The following is a 17,334-nucleotide window of genomic DNA, read 5'->3' on the forward strand; positions in this document are numbered from 1 at the left end:
CAGTTACCACTATCATAAAATCAGGAGGGCCTGAACTTGACCCTCCAGACCCCAGGTAAGAAAGCTGGGTGTGTATTGGTTAAATTATTAAGGCCACTCCACGTAGTTAAAAGGGAGGTTTATTTTGTGGGGTAACTTACAAATGAAGGGGTAGGTTACAGGGTCTGGCAAGGGTATAGCGCAGTCCGGCGGTGTTCTCTGGAGAACTCTGCTCGGTCTACCTCCCACGTCCAGAGTCCGGGAACCAAGAGACAGAGCTCTTCCCGATCCTTCGTCTTCCGCTTCCTCCTCTGCCCCGCCTTGTGGGCGTGACCATTACCGAAGCCTCAGTGGGGATTGGAACTTCCAGGCCAATGCTGGGATGGCTACCCACTACATCTCCCCCTTTTGTCTAAATAAGAAAGCTCTAACCTAATACAAGACTATATACAAAGAGATGCTTATCAAATATTGTCTAGGAGTAATGAGGGATAATGACCTAGATAAGTTGGAATTACAATAAGTACAAACAATATCAAGCAAAAAACACATAGTAAAATCCAGGGAAGTCTAGGGCATGGGTAGGTGGCGTGTTACAAAGATCATTCCAAAAGGTGTCCTATCCTAAAGAACCTGAGTCTAATACTTAATATATCCTATCTAAGATATTATATATGTATATATACTAAGTTGTAACTATAACTGCTAATCTCCAACCTCATCAAAGACCTGAGAAGGAATATAATAATACCTGAGAAATGGGAGAAGGATGCAAGCAACTTTCGGGAGTCTTGCAAGAGTAGACAGAGACAGCTAGCAGCCTGGACAGTCACCTAATGTTTCTCAGCATCGTAGGTGCATTCAAATTGGCTACAGGCCTAGAGTATCTGACAGACCATTTTCAGAAGCAGGAATTCTGAAAGACCATCTTACCCTGTCTTGGCAAAGTATAGTGGTCGCTTTCCTTGTGTCCCGCTTGTCCAGAAAGGACAGCATTTGTACTGTCAGCAGTTGAGGCAAGGGCAGTTCTTTGCCCAGTAGGCCATTTTGTGCCAAGAAGACAAACTTCCAAATGGAAATGTCTTAGAAGCCCAACATTCTCTTGGGAACAAATTGGTGCTGCCAGGAGCAATTGTGTCTCACGTCAACAGAATTCTAAGTTATTTAAATGCCATGTTCTCTAGGTCCATGAAGTGTTTGAAGATTACCTGTCCATCTGACCTATGTATTTATTAATCTGGATGACCTAACTAACATAATTATAGAGATGACAAGCATAGGTGACAATAACTATGTAAGTCTTGTCTACCTAAACAACCTAAGGACTAAGCTTCCTATAAATAAGGCAAACAGTCTGTAAGCAAATGCACAGTAAAAGGACAATGACTTTAAATTGTGACAATACACAAAATATCTTTAACAGAGGTAGGAATGTATACTGCAATATGCAATATGATAATAATCCTAAATATATATCAGTATACAGAATATCTTAAACAGAAGTAGAACATACATACAGTATGACAGATATAAATTCACATTTGTATCAATATACAAATATTTCACATAAGAGTAAAAATATATGTACAATATAACAAACATTGTTCTGTATTTGTATCAATATACAAATTATCTTAAATAGGAATGTAAAAAGTTTATATTTGTATCAACATATAAGAATTCATAACAGTGCAAAGGCTGGTATATTACTAAATTTGTTTACTAATGTATATGACAGTCTACCATAATATCTTATACCTATCCATTCCATTTCTTCTTTTCCCTTTTTTTTTTTTTTTTGAGACATATTTTCTTTCCTTAAGGAGAGTACTGAGTTTAACAGTTTCTTCCACCCCCAACCCTAGAACCATTATCCATAACCCTGAGAAATATGAAACCTTAGGGAGAAGGGGCGTCGTTTTCTTAGAATTGCTTCCTGCTGTTTAGGAAGCGATGGTATCTCTGTTGGGTATTGTGAGAAAGCTCAGATAGTTAAATCTCAGTTAGACTAACTGTAGATTCTGCAGCAACTCTCAGAGTAATGGGTAAGATTGTCTGAAATTTTGGCAAGAAGTGTAATATGATGATGATTACCATGGCATCATTCTGGATTGGGTAGAGTTGTTGTTGTTGGGGCCCCATCTTCCTTCGGGAGACTTCAGAGATTGCTATTGGAAAAAACTTATTTTTTTTTTATCAGAATGGAAGGTTTGGATTTAAAGATGTCATGACATGTAAGAAAGGATTCCAAGAAATCAAGAGTAAGCATGGAGAGAATTAGAATCTTGAAGATAATGGTCCCTTATAATTGGTTTCCTTCTGTCTCACACCAGAGGGCTCTTCTGATATGGGACTGAAGAATCTCTCAACCTTTTCTTTTATCAATATGCTTGGGTTTAGAGAAGGAGTGAGCCAGTTCCATCTCCAAATCCAGCTTGGTTTATAATTAAATTGGAACCACAACTATTCTAGATTGATAGAGATATAGATGTTAGACAGTGATATCTTACCCTGTGTAGATTGGTACCAATAGATTCTTTCTTTCTGCTGTAAACATCTGGATATCCAAGGCCTTATGATTTCTGGAAGATGGGTATTTCCATTATCCTGGAAAGACAAAAACAGAACCCTACCCCAACCTTTGATTGTTAAATTTTTCTTACAACCCGAAGAGATGTCACATTGGTGTATGATCCTTTACTTCTCCTCATTAAGAGGTTTCTCCTGTTCGAATCGAATTTTTATTAATTTTGTTGGTATCCATAGCTTTTCTTCTCCTGTGGAAACAAAAGCAAAACCCCTTCCCCAACGTAGGACATATCCAGGTTTCCATTCTGAGGTCAACACATCTTTGAAATAAACTGGTTGGTTTAGCTCAGGAGTTTTGTCTGTCGTCCAATGTCTCTCCGCAGCTGTTGTTCCTTTCTCATCAGCATTGAGAAAATTCAAGGTTAATAAAGCACTATGCAATCTATTTCTAGGAGTCATTGTTACCTGTTGCTGTTTATTTAGCATATCCTTTAAAGTTCGATTGGATCTTTCTATGACTGCTTGGCCTGTGGGATTGTGTGGTATACCTGTAACATGCTTTATATTGTAATAAGCAAAGAACTGTCTCATTTTATTGGAGACATATGCTGGGGCATTGTCTGTCTTAATTTGTACAGGTATTCCCATGATGGCCATAACTTCTAATAGGTGTGTAATCACAGAATCAGCCTTTTCAGAACTCATAGGAGTTGCCCACTGAAATCCTGAATAGGTGTCAATGGTATGGTGTACATACTTTAATCTTCCAAATTCTGCAAAATGAAACACATCCATCTGCCAAATTTCATTTCTTTGTATACCCTTTGGATTGCTTCCTGCAGGTAATGGAGTTTGGTTATAGAAGGAACAAGTAGGACATTTTTTCACAATATCCTTAGCTTGTTGCCAAGTAATGGAGAAATCCTTCTTCAAACCTTTGCTATTTACATGGTGTTTCTTATGAAATTCTGAGGCTTCTAGCACATTACCTATTAGTAACTGATCAATCTCATCATTACCTTGTGCTAGAGGTCCTGGCAGACCTGTATGGGATCTGATATGTGTTATATATATAGGATGTTCCCTTTTTCTGATGATTTCCTGTAATTGTATGAATAATGAAGTTAATTCTGTATTATCAGGAATAAATTCAGCAGTTTCAATGTGTAAAACAACTCTCTCTGCATATTGAGAGTCAGTGACTATATTGAGGGGTTCTGTGAAGTCCATCAGTACCATAAGAACGGCATACAGTTCTGCCTTTTGTACAGAGCTGTATGGACTTTGTACTACTTTACTTAAGTCTCCTGATTTGTATCCTGCTTTCCCTGATTTATTTGCATCTGTATAGAATGTGAGGACTCCAGAAATTGGCTTGTGTCGTACAATGTGAGGAAGGACCCATTCAGTCTTCTTTATGAATTCTATTCTCTTGCTTTTGGGATAATGGTTGTTAATCTCTCCCAAAAAGTTACTGCAGGCTCTCTGCCAGTATTCATTATCTTTCCATAGTGACGAAATTTCCTCATTAGTTAAAGGTACTACAATTTCTGCTGGGTCCATTCCTGTCAACTGACGAAGTCTTAATTTACCTTTCTGAATCAAATCAGAGATCTTTTCTATATAAGTCTTTAATTTCTTATTTGGTTTACGTGGTAGGAATATCCATTCCAATATAATATCTTCCCTCTGCATCAAAATACCTGTGGGGGAATGTCTGGAGGGGAATATGACAAGAATACATTTAAGTTCTGGATCCACACGATCCACATGTGCTTCTCGAATTGTCTTTTCTACTAGAGCCAATTCCTTCTCAGCTTCGGCTGATAATTCTCTTGGGCTATTTAATTCTTTGTCCCCTTCTAGAGTATTAGCCAATTTTGTAGTCCATCTTTGGGTATTCCCATGATACCCAATAAGTTGGAAATGCTTCCTAACAACTTTTGAAAATCATTAAGAGTCTTTAATCGATCTCTCCTCAGTTGTACCTTTTGGGGTCTAATTTTTTGTAACTCTATCTTATATCCTAAGTAATTAATAGAATCTCCTCTTTGTATTTTTTCAGGAGCAATTTGCAGTCCCCAGCGAGGCAAAACTTTTTTTACTTCTTCAAACATGCTTTCTAATGTGTCTAACTTTGGATCTGCTAATAGGATATCATCCATATAGTGATAAATTATGGATTGTGGAAACTTTACACGAATTAACTCCAATGGTTTTTGCACAAAGTATTGGCATAAGGTAGGGCTGTTTAACATTCCCTGTGGGAGGACCTTCCATTGATATCTCTTGACTGGCTGAGAATTGTTATAATTAGGAACTGTGAAGGCAAATTTTTCTCTATCATTTTCTTGTAAGGGTATGGTAAAGAAACAGTCTTTTAAGTCAATAACTATTATAGGCCATTCTTTGGGTAGCAGAGAGGGCAAGGGCATCCCAGTCTGTAGGGAGCCCATTGGCTGAATTACTTTATTAATAGCTCTCAGATCTGTCAGCATTCTCCAATTACCAGACTTTTTTTTAATAACAAATACAGGAGAATTCCAAGGGCTGGTAGATTCTTCAATGTGTTGAGCATTTAACTGCTCTTGAACCAGCTGTTCTAAAGCTTGTAGCTTCTCTTTTGTCAAAGGCCACTGTCCAACCCAGACAGGTTTATTAGTTAGCCATTTTAAAGGTAAGGCAGTTGGTACTTCTGAGAGTTCAACAGCAGTTGTGCTCTGTTTGTGTACAGCCTGAATGGTTGGTGACTGTTTTTTATAGCATTTTATGAGATTATTCCTAGAAACATGCATTGGCCTGTATTCCTTTTCTGAGAGTGTAGGAATTTTAATCTGGGTATTCCACTGTTGTAACAGATCTCGGCCCCATAGATTTACTGCTACATTTGCTACATATGGCTTCAGCCTTCCTCTCTGTCCTTCTGGCCCTATGCATTCAACCCATCTCGAACTCTGTTTTATCTGAGATAGGGTGCCAATTCCTAAAAGTTGGACATCTACCTCTTGAAGAGGCCAATTTGGATGCCATGATTTTGGTGTAATTACAGTCACATCCGCACCTGTGTCTACCAGGCCCTCCAGAACCAAGCCATTAATTCGAATTCTAAGCTTTGGCCTTTGTTCATTTATGGAAGTCTGCCAAAATATTTGTTTTATTGTGTTCTTTGTAAACTGTGATTCATCTATCAGAGCTGTTTTATCATCCATTGCAGTATCAGTTTTTACATTAGACATTGGTTTATTCAGTTGTCCTGGAGAGGAATGTCTTCCACAGTGGCTGGGAATGTTCTTACCACATTTGATTTGGGGGCCTGCAAGAGGCCCCCTGAGGCGTTTCCCGCTACTAAAGGGTTGCCTCGTATATCTATTTTTGATCTGCACTCACTGGTCCAGTGTCGGCCTTTGCCACATCTTCTACATAATCCAGGAGGTGGTTGGGGTCTTCTGTTTAGGCTATTCCTAGAAGGAGTATTACTTCTAGGATTACCCCATGTACAGTTTTTACTTATATGACCTGGTGTACCACATTTAAAACATTTGGTACCACGAGGCCTTCTTACACCTCTGGGATTTGTCTCTCCTATCCAAGCCTCATTACTGTAGTTAAGAGATTCAACACTATTAGTATACTGAATCCATTCTTCCAAAGGAGCTGATCTGATCTTTAATGGTGTAAGTATTCTTTTGCATTCTGCATTAGCATTGTCGAATGCCAAGGACTCAGTTAATACTTTTCTTAATTCTTTATCTGATACAGCTTTTGTTATAGCTGTGTTCAGCCTTTGTAAAAAATCAGTGAAGGGTTCATGTGGTCCCTGAAATATCTTTGTGTATACCTCAGTTGCTTTTCCAGGTTCTGGAATTTTTTCCCAAGCATTTAGAGCTGCTGTACGGCATAGGGATATTGTATGCTCATCATAAATGGCTTGTACATTCCTGTCAGCGAAACATCCCTCACCAAGTATTTGATCTTGGGAGATCTCAAAACCTCTGAGTTTACCTTGTTGTTCTAAATTTCTTGCCTCTTCTCTCAACCAGCTTTTCCACTGTAACTGCTGGCTATATTCTAGAACAGCTGAAATTAACTGATGCCAGTCATCTGGAATGATTCTATGTGAGGTAGACCACGAATTTAACATCTGTTTTACGTATGTGGAGTGTATCCCATATGTAACTACTGCTTCCTTTATATTTTTAAAGTCCCTTGTTGAAATTGGTTGTAATGTATATGTTGTATATGGCTCGGGGTGTGTGTCATCTGCTGGCTTCTCATGGATGATAACAGGATAAGCCATTGTATGAGAGCCATTTGGAGATGTTACAACCTGTATGGTCTTGCCCTTCTGCTTATTAGGTCCCCTGTCATGTTTATTTAGAGTTTCCTCCAGGGCTTGTAAACGAGCACCTAGGGTCTGTTCCAGGGAGTAAACCTCTTCTCTTATAAGGGATTCCAGATTTTTCATGGAATCATGGAAGTTTTTATGTTCTTCTGAAACACATGATTCCATGGACCTTATCTTATCAAGTAATGATAATTTTTCTTCCTTATATATTGTCTGAGTAGCTACAACTTCACTCTGGAGAGTTAGTGTTCTATCCATTAAATACTCATATTTATTATCAATAAAAGCAATTTTGGGTACAAGCTTGTTTTGTAAATTCTGGTTAGCAGATTCCAGAGAGAGAATCTTTTTATGTAAGTCCTGGCCAGCAGATTCCAGAGAAAGAATCTTTTTCTGTAAGCCTTCATTGCTATCTTTTAAAACCTGTAATTCCTGGTTAGCAGATTCCAGAAAGAGAATCTTTTTATGTAAGTCCTGGTCAGCAGATTCCATAGACAGAATCTTTTTCTGTAAGCCTTCATTGCTAACTTTTAAAGCCTGTAAATCCTGGTTAGCAGATTCCAGGAAGAGAATCTTTTTCTGTAAGCCTTCATTGCTATCTTTTAAAACCTGTAATTCCTGGTTAGCAGATTCCAGAAAGAGAATCTTTTTATGTAAGTCCTGGTCAGCAGATTCCATAGACAGAATCTTTTTCTGTAAGCTTTCATTGCTAACTTTTAAAGCCTGTAAATCCTGGTTAGCAGATTCCAGAAAGAGAATCTTTTTATGTAAGTCCTGGTCAGCAGATTCCATAGACAGAATCTTTTTCTGTAAGCCTTCATTGTTATCTTTTAAAGCCTGTATCAGTCCCAATAATGACTCATCTTTGTTCTTATTATTAAACCAGTGTTTGAACACTGTGTGAATTATTACAATGAATGTCAAAATGGTACAGGCCAGATATGTCTTAGGGAGGTCGTATATTTCCAGGAAAATGTCATTCAGCATACAGGCAAAAAGGTTATTAAATTCTTGTGAGGTAATGTTGTCAGCCATATTACAAGAATTACTCAAAATTTGTTAGTCAGTTTTAAGGTGTAAAATTATCAAGTACTTTTACTTGAAAGAAGCTTACCTTTCCGTGGTTTTTGGGGGTGCAATAGCACTTTTCAGCCAGCAGGAGGCGTTGGTATAGCTCCAAAGCAGGGCCTGCTGGCAACCTTGTCTGGCAGCAGCTGAAGGCAGGAGCCAAGGTGGCGGGGAGCCGGCACTCAGGGAGGAGTGGGAACGCCTCACTCACAGCGGTTTTCGCTGGTCTAAGGGCTAAGCTAGGGAACTGAGACCAGACTAGCTGCTCCCTTTTTCGGGAATGGAACCCTGTAGGCGTCCCCTGGTTAAATGGAACTTTGCAGGCGGTTTTAGGTACCCGCTAGCCGGGGAGGAGGCTGAGGGAGGGAGCCGCCTAGGCCTTTGGAATTTGCCCCACGTGAGCGCCAGATATTGGTTAAATTATTAAGGCCACTCCACGTAGTTAAAAGGGAGGTTTATTTTGTGGGGTAACTTACAAATGAAGGGGTAGGTTACAGGGTCTGGCAAGGGTATAGCGCAGTCCGGCGGTGTTCTCTGGAGAACTCTGCTCGGTCTACCTCCCGCGTCCCGAGTCCGGGAACCAAGAGACAGAGCTCTTCCCGATCCTTCGTCTTCCGCTTCCTCCTCTGCCCCGCCTTGTGGGCGTGACCATTACCGAAGCCTCAGTGGGGATTGGAACTTCCAGGCCAATGCTGGGATGGCTACCCACTACAGGTGTGGGAGAATGCACTTGTAGTCCCAGGGACATGGAAGCAGAGAATGCCTGGGTGGATTCTACCTTAAGTCCTCAATAGTGTCTCAAAAAAATAAGGTGGAGACCGAAGTGATACCTTAGCCCTTAAGAAGCACATACTACTGTTGCAGAGGACCCACTCTGGCTCACAGCACCAGGCCAGGTAGCTCACAACTACCTGTTACAAAGAAAAAAAAACATAAATGAGGAAGTTGGAAGTGTGGCTCAGTGGTCGAAGCCTTGTCCACCATGTACAAGGCCCTAGGTTTCATCTATAGCACTGAAAACTAATTTGAAACTATGTAACAGAGAGAATATACTTGAGACTATTAGGACAAGGCCTCCAGTGTTTTTGTATGTCCTATAACCCACCCACCGTGTAAGGATCTCTTGCGAGGGCTCTAGGGTGAAACACTAAAAGCGGTGGCATGAAAGCTCCCACAGGGAGAGCCCCCCCATCATTCTGAGATTGGGATGGTTGGGATTCCATTGTTGGGGGTGGGGGATGGAAGCTCCCACAGGGAGAGCCCCCCCACCATTCTGAGATTGGGATGGTTGGGATTCCATTGTTGGGGGTGGGGGGTGGAAGCTCCCACAGGGAGAGCCCCCCCACCATTCTGAGATTGGGATGGTTGGGATTCCATTGTTGGGGGGTGGGGAGATCACTACTGCCAGGGGGATCCGTCCAAAGTAGTCATTAGATCTCACTGACCGAAGAATCGGGAGTTCATGGCTATCTTTGATTATCCATAGCAAATCTGAGACAAGCCTGAGCTACATGAGAAATAAGGGAAAGAGGGGGAGGGGTGGGAGAGGAAATAAGGAAGCAGGCTCCAAGAGGAATGCATTTGTCAGCAAAGATGCCAGGAAGGTACACCCAGTGTTGGGGTGGGCAATCGCTGTAAGGGTGACTTCGACACAGACACAGAGGCATTGGTGCTGGTGACGGTAGCCAGTGCGGTTGTCCTTCGTCAGCCACGACCATGGCTCTGTGGTAAGAATACCAGTATCCTCATCAGGTCCGTTCTGCCACGTGGTCTGGGCACTGTTCCTGCAGGCTCAGTTGCAGGTGGTTCTGAGTTTCCCACTGCCCAGTAGCAGGTGCTTTTCCTGTGCAAACTAACTGCAGGAGGTTTGGCTACGTGTCAAGATGTATTATCTGACCCAGTAAGCAGAGCTAAATGATGAATGTGGTGGATCCAGATGAACTGTAGTTATAGATGCCTGGTATTAAAAGTGTGTGTCGTCAACAGTGGCACCAAGGATTTGGTAATAAAGCCCAGAATTTCATTCCCAGCAATATAGAAAGCAGGCGTAGTGTCACATGCTTGTAATCTTAGACTCAGAGGTGAAGGCAGGAGGTTAAATTCAAGTTAAGCTAGATGGTGGTGGTACACACCTTTAATCCCAGCACTTGGGAGGCAGACACAGGCCGATCACTGACAGTTCAAGGCCAGTATGGTCTACAGAGCAAATTCCAGAACAGCCATGGCCACATAGAGAAACTCTGTCTCAAAAAAACTAAACAAAACAAAACAAAAAAATGTTCAATTTAGTCCTCAGCTAGTTTGAGGCAAGTTAGAGGTTAGCTGAGGACACATGAAACCCATCTCAAAAACAAAATAAAATCAACAAAACAAAAAAAGCACACACACACACACACACAGAGTATTTCTATGAAGTGGTATGGAATAACTTTGAGAAGATTTAAACAGATATATTGAATTACATAATATAGTAGAATTACAGAATAGAGCACACAGGTAATAGAATATCCTAGGCTATAGTGTCTCAAAAATAAACAAAAAAGAGATATAAATCAGTAACAATGGAAAGAAAGCAAGAATTGAAGGCAGATTGCACATAATGAAACCAATTTGATTTCAAATTAGTTCCACAACCGCACTGAAATTTTCTAAAGAACAAATTCCATTAACTTAGCACAGCATTTGACTCTATACCCTCAGCTGGGGGCATAGGACGTGGTGGGGTAAAGAATCAACAACAAATCCCAAACTAGTGTGGTTGTTTTGTTTTATTAAGACAAGGTCTATGTAGCCCTGGCTGACCTTCAACTCACAGATAACCACCTGCCTCTACCTTCCATTACTGGGTTAAAAGTGTGCTCTACCAATGCCTAACTTAAACTTTTTTTTTTTTCCTGTTTGAGACAGAGTTTCGCCATGTAGCCCTGGCTGTCCTGTAACTCAGAGATCCACATGCCCACCACTGACAGGCCTTAAACTCTTATTTTTCAAAATAAAATTGTATTTACTGGTTTTGTGCTGTGTGTTGGTGACCATGACAGAGGTATGTAGAGGTCAGAGGACAACTCTGTGGAGTGGGTTCTTTTCTCTTTCCACCTGTATGTAGGTCTGGGGGAGGCTTATGCAGGAAGCACCTTTACCCCAAGCCATCTCACTAGCCCCTAAACTCTTTTAAATATCTGTTGTTTCTAATGGTATGCATGAAGCCATTCAGAGACAGAATAGAGGATGGAGCTTATATGCTGATGTGGTCGGAAGCCAGGATTCTTAGAGGAAGAAATATAAACATATGTAATAGGGGAGGGGAAGATCAGGTGTGATAGTATACAGGTGCAATTTCAGGATTTGGAAAGCTGAGGCAGGGGGATTACAAGCTTGAAGTCAACCTGGACTAAATAGTGAGACCCTGGCTCCATAAACAAAGCCCAGGCGGTTGTGGTGGCACATGCCAGTAGGATTTGCCGAAGGAGGTGGAGGTTGGAGGATCACGAGTTCGAGGCCAGCTACACATTATAAAATAAAAATATTATTTAAAAAAAAAAAGGGTGGGAGGAGGGAGGACGGGGGAATCCCTGGCTGATATGTGAAATTAAGTTAATTATAAAATAAAAATATTATTTTTTAAAAAGGCCGAAAAAAGAAAAAAGGAAAAAAAAAAAAGCTGAAACACTAAATGTGTGAGGGGCTGGAGAGATGGCTCAGCACTTAAGAGCACATGAGTGAGTTTGGTCCCGGCAACCATGTCAGATGGGTACGACCACCAGGAACTCCAGTTTTAGGGCTCTGATGCCCTCTTCTGGCCTGCATGAGCACTGCAATCATGTGCACACAGGCACAGACACACAGGCATACACAAAAACAAAAATAAATCTTAAGCAGAAGAAAGCCTATACTACCTTCCAGTAGCAATGACCCCAACACCCTGACCTTGACCTTAAACACCATTCACTGCTAATAGAAATTAAATTGCTTGTTTGAACCAGTTTAAAGAAGTATTTTAATCCATAGTTGGCAAGATAGACAGTGGGAACATTTGATTCTGTCAAAAAGTGACAAAGTGATTTTTTAAAGAACAGGGTTATGCCACAAGGACCCATCTTGAAGAGGCTTCTACTAACAGATCTGAGGCAATTTGAACACCAAAATAATTCAGTGAATTTGATTGTAGCTTGAGTCTTGTGGAGACCAGACTAGTTTCAAACTTACTGTGCAGCTAAAGATAGTCACTAAATGCACACCATGGCATCCCCCCACATACAATAAATAAATGTAATTTACAAAAACAAGAATAGAAAACAAGCCAGGTGTGGTAATACGAATTTGTAACCCTGGAACTCCAGAGGCAGAGACTAGACAGCAGACTTGAGTGGTGAGCTCCAGGCCAGTGAGACACTGTGGTAAAAGCCAAGACGAATGCTTCCCAAGGAACAACACCAAGGCTGTCCTCTGACTTCCACCTGCACACATGGGCACATAAACCAGCACACACTCTCATAAGCACTTGTGCACACACACAGAATTCAAGGAAAATGTGCATTTATTTTTACATCACCTACTTTTATTTTTATCACATTTTATAAATTTGTTTCCACGTATTTTAAAAAACAAAAAGTCATGACATAGAAGAGTGTCTGGAGGAAGGCTCTTGAGAAATGTAGTGTACCTCTAAAGAGAAGCTGGGGTCAATGGAGAAGCCACAGATGAGCTGCGGTATCGGGTGCCCCCAACTGAGAAGACTCAGAGACTCTGGGCCTTCATGTAGTTAGGCACTTCTGGGCCTGAGGGGTCAGTTGGAGTTGCTTCCAATAGCTGGAGAGCTCAAGAGACACCCTATGTGATGCTCCCTCCCAGCCTGGCACACCCCTAGCTGATCCTCCCTCCCGAGTCTTGAGCATTCCCAGCACTGGACCAATCAGTGCATCGGGCTTAGGCCACTGTCCACCCTGAGACCAGGCAGCGGCTCTGGTATCTGCAGACATGCCAGCCTCACTTAGCCCAGTCCATGAGACCTTGCCTTGTCAGGTTTGTTCCTGGCCAGAGCCTGACTACAGCTCCCTCCTGTGACTTTGCCTCCAGCTGCTGACTTCCCATGCTGGTGCAGTCTCTGGCTTCCCTTCCTTCAGCAGTTCTGGCATTGTGCGCCTGGCCCTGGCCCTCACTCCCTGGCTCCCCTATGACTCAGGACATTGGCTCCTTGCCCCAGAACCCCACCCTGCCTATGCATGCTCTGGGCCTCCCCTCTGAGCCTCTCACTGGGAAAGAATTGGAATATTTAACCCCAAATCTCCCAGGGTTCCAGGCCCCTCCAGCCTGCCCTGCAAAGGGACAACTTGGAGCTTCTGATTCTGTGAACACAATTACCAACCCAACTATGACACAGGACACCAAAGACATGTCCTGCAGGTGCCTAATGAGGCTTTAGGCAGGAATAGCTGTAGATCCACCCAGGAACTAACTACGGACTAAAGAATATAACCACCCAGCATGTCAGCCTCCAGCACCAAGACTGCCTTATGCTGGCTAGTTTAGTCAACTCATGACAAGTGGAAGAGGAGACCTCAACTGAGAAAACAGCTCCATAAATTTGCCTGCATGCAAGTCTGTAGTGCACTTTCTTAACTAGTCACTGATGTGGGAGGGCCCAGCCCATTTTTGAGTGGTACCATCTCTGGGCTGGGGGCCTCGGGTAACAGATATAAAGCAGGCTGAGCAAAGCAGGAGGGAGCAATCAGTAAGCAGTGGCCCTCCATGCCTCTGCATCAGGTCCTGCCTGACCTCCTCAGTGGTGGCCTGGAAGTGTAAGTTGCTTTTGGTCATAGCATTTGGTCACAACAATAGAAATCCTAACCAGCCAGGCACATGTGACACACACCTTTGACCCCAGTTTGGGAGGCAGAGGCAGGTGGAACTCTGTGAGTTTGAGGCTAGCCTGGTCTACAGAGCAAGTTCCAAGACAGCCAGGGCTACAACAAGAAACCCTGTCCAAAAACAACAACAACAAAAAGCACTAACTAAAACAACCCCTTTCAATTGTTCAGAAGTATTCAGGAACCCAAGGAAGAAAAGTCAGGAAAGGGATTGCTTGACCAAGTATGGTGATGCAGCCTCAGGCCAGCGACTGACTGGGGGCTAGAGCAGGGGTCATGAGCCTGTGTGCTAAGCCTGTCTCAAAAAGAGGGCAAGGGATGGAGTCCAGCAGTACAACTTGCCTGGAACCCATCAGGGAAGGCCTCAAGAGTGTCACTCAGTGGAGAGTGCCTGCCTAGAATTCTCCAGTGAGGAGACAGACCTGTGGCTCAGCAAGACAGCTTTACCTAGGAGCCCCAGTGTTTCTAGGTGCATGGCTCAGTGGCAGAACACTGGTCTGGCATGGATGAAGCCTTAGGTTCAATTCCCAGTTAATAACAATTTAAAGAAGACCAGGCTTGATTAGCAAGCCTGACAATCCAATCTGTGGGGTCTATGTCTGGATCTGATAGTCCTGGGGTATGCACCCCCATTTCTGCTGCTTTCTGGCTCTGATTCTTCAGGCCATTGCTTCTTTTTCCCTGTCAGCATCAGGGTCTTCATCTGTGACCCAGGAACAATGCATGTGAGCCACCAGTTGCTGCCCCTCCATACTAGAGACTTTTGTAACCAAAGCCAGACAAAAGCAGTTTAAGGGGTTAGTGAGTAGCTGCTGCGTTGGTTGTGTTTCTGGGCCTAGTGTGAGGCAGAACATCATGGTGGTGGGAGGACAGGCAAAACAGGAAGCAGAGGAGAAATGATAGGAAGAGGACAGGCCACGACAGCCACCAAGATATGTTCCTCGTGACCTACTTCCTCCAACCAGATAGACTTCTACCAGGCCCCAATAATCCATTCAACATTCTAATCCATGAAGGGATTAAGTCTAGTCCAGGCTTCATGATCTATCTCTGGAAACACCCTCACAGATACACCCAGAGGTGTGCTATTACCCCTTTCAGAAGAAGAACTCTGTGAATTGGAGGCAGACCAGAGCAACACAGCACACCCTGTCCCAAAAAAACAAAACAAATCCAGAAGGTGGAGGCACACACCTTTAATTCCAGCAGAGCCAGAGGCAGGTGGATCTCTGAGTGTAAGGCCAGCCTGGTCTAAAGAGTGAGTTTCTGGATAGCCTGGGCTACACAGAAACCGTGTCTCGAAAAACTAGAAGAAAAAAAAAGTGAAAGCAAACAATAGCAAACAGAAGACTTATCAGGCTCTCTGAGAATCGACAGAGGACAGGAACAGTAACTGTTACCACGAAAACACTAAGGACCCAGAAATGAAATTCAATGACAGAGAATAGATCTCCGTGGGCAAGAAAGCGTTGTTTCTTGATCAAACTTCATCACGGTTTTCACAGAGGATCCAGAAGAAGTGTAGAGAAGAGGGCTGGAAACTTTTAAGAAGATATGAAGCCACCGCCTCATCCCTCTGAAGGTGTGACAAATACCCGTAAAGAATGTATGTCTCTGCAGACCCAGCAATGAAGATACTTGACAGAGAATCTTTGCCTCCTGGACTTCCTCCTGAGGACAGGAGTGATGGTATGTTGACGGAGCAAAAGTACACACAAGGTGACAGCCCCATCAAAACAGAAACAAAAGGCTAGTTTGTGGGCTTTCTAGAAGAACTGCAGTTAATGGTGTTCTTGTGCAAGAGCCACTACTTAATAGCTCTGAAGAAAAACCACACTGCATGCTGTCCTTGATGCAGAAAATAACACCAAGAAAAGACACGCTGTGACAGTGACCACACAGCTGTCCATTTCCAGCCTCCCCGGGGACTCACATGTAGAAAGCCGGGCCCCGCTGGAGGCCCCCCAGTATTCGTTTCTTACCCAGTACCTAAGAGAAAGACTGAAGGAGAGGATGAAAGAAGGTACTGAAAACTCTGAATCTGATGCTCCTGATGAAGAACCACCACCTAGAACCGAGTACTTCTGGAGGAAGAACGTCCGCAACCAACGGGGATGGCTTAGTACCACACTGATTTTTTTTCTGCCCTATGACCAACTGTGCAATGTCTTTAGCAAAAGGATCATACCATTGACTTTTAAAGAGCCATGCAAGGTCCTGTACTTTCTTTTGGGGTGGGGGGAGATCTATGGGACTCAAAAAAGATTACCTATACCTAGCAATGCACATTTTATTTGATAGACCATGGTGTCTGGAGAGAAACTCTCTCCCCATTATATAGTAACTCCATTAAACTCCTATTAAATATGAAAAAAAAAAAGGTCTCCAAAAAAAAAAAATCAAAAGAAACTACCTCCTGTTCCCCCAACACACACACACACACACACACACACACACCTGGTGTTGTGGCACACACTGGTTTATTTTTTTTTATAAGACAGAGTCTCACTGTGTAGCTCTGGCTGGCTGGAACTTGCTATGTGGACCAGCACTCAGGAGGCTGAGGCAGAAGAATCATCAAAAGTCTGATGACACAGTGGGCTACATACTGAGTTCAAGGACAATTTGGGCTACTAGAGACTGAAAATAAACAAACGCTTCTCGTTTTCCATCAGGTGGTATCCTATGCCACTCCAGCATTCTGGCAATAAGAGGTCCATACCCAGGACTCCCTATGACCTGGGACCAGAACCATGAGCCCATAAGTCTCTTTTTCTTGTCCCTTACCAAGGCTATGGAGTTGTTTCCAGCAATAGAAAACGGACTAATTTTTTGTATGTATGTGGCATGCAGGCATGGTAGCCTGTGTTCACATGTGTGTTCCTAACAATGTAGACCAAGCTGGGCTCTCACCTCCTGTTACTGCTGAGGACATTCCTCTAGAGTGAGCTAAGCTCTGGCTCATTCTCCTGGAGCAGCTGTGTGCAGCTCTGGGTGCTTCCAACCATCTGAGCCCATTCCCACAACTCTGCTCTCACCCAGGAGCTCCTGCCATTGCCTACAACACAGCCATCAAAGCACCTTACTAGCTTACCACTGTGTACAAGTGCAGCAGAGGCCACATAAGTCTTTCTACCCCAGAGGGCTGCACAGCCACGTTCCCTCATCTTGAGTTCTCTGCCCCTTCTCTGATCCCATGTTTCTTGACCCCAAAGCACAAAGATTTCTTTTTATCTTAGTTTTGTGATTTTTCCCAACCAACCCTGAGATCAGGCATATTGAGAGAGGGGGTAAAACCAAATACACAATCGCTGAACATCCAGGAAATGGCTGCTGGGGTTTTGAACTTCACGAACAACCTGGCCAGCTGTGCACATTATGCTGGGTCTTCCTCTTCCATCGCCACATCATTGCTAGTGCTTTTACTCTGTTCTTCCTCTGGGCCTGCAGGCAGAATGCTAGTGACAGTATGCAGAAGGGCTTCAATCTGCTCCTCCGTGAGACGCTCTTCACTCTCCTCCACCATCTACAAGGGAAAGGAAGCCT

At 43.0% G+C, this 17,334-nt stretch overlaps 1 protein-coding gene across 1 annotated transcript in view; it reads right to left on the reverse strand.

Moving 5' to 3' along the window:
- Positions 1 to 16,315: 16,315 nt before the first annotated feature.
- The window catches only part of LOC118572445 (CGRP receptor component), a 32,006-nt gene continuing 30,987 nt past the window's right edge, over positions 16,316 to 17,334 (reverse strand). Inside the window, exon 6 of the mRNA XM_036172070.1 lies at positions 16,316 to 17,314. Coding sequence (XP_036027963.1) covers positions 17,165 to 17,314 — 150 coding nt within the window. The 3' untranslated portion in view covers positions 16,316 to 17,164. The remainder of the gene's footprint in view (positions 17,315 to 17,334) is intronic.

This window comes from Onychomys torridus, chromosome 22 (assembly GCF_903995425.1).
Source record: "Onychomys torridus chromosome 22, mOncTor1.1, whole genome shotgun sequence".
In the NCBI taxonomy this organism is placed as follows: Eukaryota; Metazoa; Chordata; class Mammalia; order Rodentia; family Cricetidae; genus Onychomys; species Onychomys torridus.